Genomic DNA, 5740 nt, shown 5'->3' with positions numbered 1-5740 from the left:
AATCATATAATAAAAATATGCAAAATATGTATTTAGAATTTTTTATGAGCACTAGAAAATAATACTCCACTCTACTAGACTAGGTACTGTTAAAATTAAGAGCAGAATCATGATAGTTTGAATTTAATTTAAAGATTTTAAGAAGGATGCAAATATCCAAAGAAGTGACATACATGATATTTTATACCTAATTGATGTCTACTCGATATAAAATATTGCAAATTATTAAAATCCAAATGTAATGTATAATTACATGCTCCAATTTATTATGCCAACTTGATTAAAAAAAAACTTTTTATTATTCAATGTTTCAATTTAAAAAAAGAATAGCATTTTAATTCTTAATTTTTAAGACATTTTGCATTTAACAGTATGAAAAAACTGGCCTTCATAGGACAGGAAGCGCGCTCTGGTGACTATAGAACTGTGGTAATATTTTCAATCAAGAGTGTATACGTATAGGGGTCCAGAGTGACGACACCTTATCAATACACCTTGAGTAATACTTAGTAATACTTAGTGTCTTAGTATACTATATTATGATATATCATACACTATATGATCTAAGGCTGCGAGGCGTAAACGACCACGGATAAAAAATTAACAAAAAAAATACTGTTAAGTTTCAATGAGATACGTACTCAGTGGCGTAGCCAGGATTATGAAATGGGGGGTATTTTAGCCTAAAATACAAGCTCAACAGATGGTCAGTTCAACATCGGAGTTTTTAAAAAAAGAAGCAAGACATTTTGAAGATATTTTAAAGGCAGGTAAAAATTTTGTAAAATGGGCTAATGAATAAATTGAAAATGAAGATGAAATTAATAATTTGATCCTGGATAATTTACCAAATGTGCGATTACGTAAGAAAAAAACATTGGATAGTGAAAACACTGAGAACCAAAATGAAACTGTTACTGAAACTGCTATTTACTTGTTTAGATTTAATGTTCATAACACAGCGATGGATACAGTGATTTGTAAACTAGAACAACGTTTTGCTAAACACGCTGAAATATGTTCAGATTTTACATGCTTAGATCCTCGTCAGTTTTCAAAACCATTACCCACAACTGCTCTTTTCAAACTTAGTGAAGTTCTTGGATTAGAAAATACTTCTATTTTAAGGGAAGAATTTCTAGATTTTACCAAAAAATGGGATAAGCTTAAATTAAATTTACCTGAAGTATACGCAAGTTATAGAAGTGATGAGGAAAATGAACTTCCAGAATTAGATCTAGAATGTTTGCAAGAAAATGAGTTTGAACAAAATCTATGCAAAACAAATAAACGGTGTTTAAATTGTTTTCTTTGCTGTTTTAATGTACCTATTGTTTAAATATAGATTATATATTAAAGCATATAGAAATTTATTTTTAGCCTATATGTATATTTTAACACTATCATGCACTCAGGTAGGCTGTGAAAAGAGTTTTTCTACATTAAGTTTTATTAAAAACCTACTTAGAAACCGCCTTTCAATGGAAAATCTTGATGCATGGATGTAATGCATTTAAATAAAGATATTTTGGAAACATTAACACATGAAAACTTCATTGAAGAAGTGATAAAACATAGTTCAGTATTCAAAAAAATGTTGGTTATTTAAAAATATAGATTACCTACCCTTACAAAGAATTACTATTATTTTTTATATAATTTATGTATTCTGTTTTGATGATATTTCTTATGTTAATGTTTGACAGTGTATTTATATTAATTGTTTTTTTATTATATCATATTTCAAAAATAAATAACTCGTGACAAAGGCTAGTCATACACTTAACACAATATTTTTTTTTTTTTAGATAACATTTTTTTTTTTTTATGATAGAGCTTGTCCCCTCAGGTTCAACTATGTGGCTGGTCAAAAGAAGTGGGGCCGGCAAAAAAATAGAATTTCCCGGTACACATATTGAGGCTAGTCCAACCCTGATTTTAGGTATAGATTAAAACCAAGTTTTTACAGTTTTCGTATATAAATAAAGTTCAGGACTTGACTTGTTGCACTGAAAATTATCGAAATATGCAGTCCAAATTCTCAAAATATGCTTAAATATATGTACTATGTATCAATATTTTTATATTATTTTTGAAAAATCATAAAACATATTGCAATTTAGGTAATAAAAAACTAAAAAATAAGTAGGTATATAAACCTGATAAATAAATAAATAAATAACAACTTAATTTTTAAAAATACTAGCATACAATCAGGGCCTGATTTACGCATGTGCAGTCGGTGCACTAGCACAGGGCCCCCAAATTTGAAAGACCCCTTCCCATTCCATACTTTGCTACCATAAATAAAAGATATTTTTAATAAGATTTAATAACTATAACCTATTTAAGGAGGCCGAAGCAGACGTAGTTTTCATACGTTTTAGACTAATAATAATGATATAATAATATATCAGTCGATAAGTTATCGGGTCAGTGATAATATCAGGGGCGTATTTATGGGGAGGGCTGAGGGGGCTTCAGTCCCCCCGAAATCCAGGAATTATTTATTAAGTCTGCTTAATATGTCCTATCAGATGTAAATCGTAAAAGTTCAATATAATTTTATAAGGAATTATTATCAACAACGAAAAAATTATTCATGTAATGTGTCAATGACGATTTTGATCGTAACGATTATACCTTTGACGTGCGGTACTGCTGCATTATCGTAATTTCGATTTCTTTTATCTAGAATTGATTTACTGATATACACGCGTTGTCGCGTCTCAATCACCGTACAATAATATTATACGAGCCCGTATAAGCTAAAAATATTTCCGAGAAGTTGTGACGGCGATCGGTTTTCGTTGTATAGTTGTTACTTGTTGTCGCTATTATAGATAAATATTTTGTTGTCTGATATATACGACGTTTAGTATCGCACGTACCTACTAAGACAGTGGATCGTGACGAGTGTTTTTATTTGTTGTTTAAATAAAATAATAATACACCTAAGCATAATGAAAAGAACTCAGCAATCATTATTGCATTTTTATAAAAAATCTAAACAGTCCACCGAATCTGTCGATGATACATTTCAATCTACATCGAATGTTTTACAAGATGATGACATTATGGCAACACTTGAAACAGAAAAAACAGCTCCAAATCCACCAGTTGTTTCTCCGGTAATTGAACCTAGTTTAAAATGTTTAGATTCTAAGTTTGATATGGGAGGTTATGTTGAGTGTAAAAAAAATTTAAGTGACGAAGAGAAAGTTTCAATTTTGCGAAACGTATGGACACCCGATTTAAAGTTTAATTTCCCGCATGATAATAGTGGAAAATATAAACATAAAATCCAAATTAAATGGCTTGAAACTTTCAAATGGTTAGCATATTCAAAATTAAGAGAGGGTTTATTTTGTAAATTCTGTGTACTGTTCTTAAATTTAAATCATGCTGGTAAGGGATCACATGAGAAGTTAGGTAAACTTGTTTTAAAACCCTTGACAAAGCTAAAAGACACATTGGAAGACTTTAGAAATCACGAAAAAAATGATTACCATAAAAATTCGTTACTTACTGCTGACAACATAAAAGTAATTTTAGAAAAAAAACAAGATAATATATTAGTACAATTGAATAGTAAACGAAAAGATGAAGTCATAAAAAATCGCGCAAAACTTAAACCAATTATTCAAACAATTCGGTTATGTGGTAGACAACAAATAGCGTTACGGGGGCACGAGGATTCTGGTAGAATTTTTTTAGAAGAACCAAAAAGTAACGATGGTATTTTCCGTTGTTTGCTCCGATATCGCTCGAAAAATGGTGACAACGTATTAAAAGAACATTTGGAAACTAGTGTTGGTAAATCTATGTACCTATACAAGCCCACTTATACAAAATGAAATAATACATTTGTTTGGGGACTTAATTCAATTAAAAATTCTTGAAAGAGTATCAAAAACTAATTTTTATACAATACTTGCAGACGAAACCACTGACATTTCTCAAATTGAACAATTTTCATTATGTAGGTATTCGTTATGTTGACGAGGAAGTTTTTTCAATTCGGGAAGATTTTCTTACAATTCGTTCCGGTATATGATTTATCTGGTGAAGGTTTGGCTAACACAATTAAAGAAACTTTAAAAAAAATTGGTTTTGATTTGAACAAAATGCGAGGTCAAGGTTACGACGGGGCTGCAGAAATGCGTGGTCGTTTTAGAGGTGTTCAGGCAATTATTAAAGATATTTACCCAAAAGCATTATACACACATTGCATATCACACTCACTAAATCTTTGTTTATCGGATGCGACAAAATCTCAAGATATTCGAAATGCTTTTGGTATAATAAGTGAATGCTGTTCTTTTTTTAATAGTTCGGCAAATCGAACTAAAGTCCTCCAAAATAAAATAAAAGAAATTAAACCAAATTCACAATCTACAAAATTGAAATCTTTATGTGAAACTCGCTGGGTGTTACGCCATGAAGCAGTTATGCTTTTTAAAGAATTTGTAGAACCCGTTGTTGCAGCATTAGAAGAAGTGCAAAATGGATGTTCTGGGACTGATTCTTCAAAAAAATCTAATAGCCTTTTACATTGTATTTGCAACTTTAATTTTTTAATATCTATTTGTGTGTCTAGTAAATTATTAAGTTATACTTATAATTTATCGAAATATTTACAAAGCAAAAATATCGATTTATTTAATGCTCTCAATCAAGTTTCCGATGTAATTTCCGTGTTTCATTCCATAAGAGAAAACGTTGATTTAAAATCTAACAATATTTATAAAGAAGCCAAAGATATTGCTGAAAAGTTAAATATTGAACCAAAAATGCCTCGTATCTGTAGCAGTCAAAGAAATAGAAGCAATGTAGGTACCATCTAACAACATTGAAGAATATTACAAAAAATCTATTTTTATACCGTACTTGGACGATTTGATGATGGCATTAAATGAAAGATTTATACCTCACAATGAAATTATAACTTCATTACAATATGTCTTACCAAGTATTGTAGTTGAAAAACCATTTTCTTATTTAAAAAAAGCTGTTGAATTTTATGAAAATGATTTACCGGGGCTAAATGACGTTATAGAAGCAGAGTACGAAATTTGGCAAGCTAAGTGGAAGAATATTGAAGACAACTTAAAGCCCACAACTGCTATAGAGGCTTTGAGTGTCTGTGATAGATTAATGTATCCAAACATGTATGAATTACTAAAAATACTAGCTATAATACCAGTATCCACCGCTACAGCTGAACGCAGCTTTTCGACGTTAAGAAGACTCAAAACGTATTTAAGAAATACAACTTCAGAATCCAGACTAGTGGGACTTGCCCTTTTAGCTATTCATAGAGACATTGACATACCAGATGACATTTTATTAGATAAATTTGCTAACAGTGGCAAAGAAAGAAATTTAAATTTGATTTGATTTGTTATATTATTATTATTATAATTATATGTATACATTATTTCATTATTAATTTTTTGAAAACATTAAAAATCAAACTAAAATTAAAATTGTGTACTAGTTTCCTAACTCTTATTTTTAATAGGCTGAAATGGGGAATTTCAGTTGGAGAAAATACCACAGCCCCCCCCCCCCCAAAAAAAAAAAAAATATCTAAATACGCCCCTGGATAATACTATAATTCAATGATATTATCAACGATAATGGTTAAGGGCCTTAACTTAAGGCCCCTGCAAATGTGTCATTTTTAAGGAGTTGTGTTTAGGCAATTATTTCATTCCTTTGATTACTGATCGTCTTT

At 30.1% G+C, this 5740-nt stretch overlaps 1 protein-coding gene across 1 annotated transcript; it reads left to right on the top strand.

Moving 5' to 3' along the window:
- The first annotated feature begins 2963 nt into the window (after positions 1-2963).
- On the top strand, positions 2964-3857 carry LOC100571817. Its single transcript, XM_008185392.1, has one exon. It carries the CDS (start codon positions 2964-2966, stop codon positions 3855-3857), a length of 894 nt encoding a protein of 297 aa, XP_008183614.1.
- Positions 3858-5740: the final 1883 nt, after the last annotated feature.

This window comes from Acyrthosiphon pisum, chromosome A1 (genome assembly GCF_005508785.2).
Source record: "Acyrthosiphon pisum isolate AL4f chromosome A1, pea_aphid_22Mar2018_4r6ur, whole genome shotgun sequence".
Taxonomy (NCBI): Eukaryota; Metazoa; Arthropoda; class Insecta; order Hemiptera; family Aphididae; genus Acyrthosiphon; species Acyrthosiphon pisum.
The sequence above is the reverse complement of the archived record's forward strand: the minus strand, read 5'-3'. Positions and strand labels throughout refer to the sequence as shown.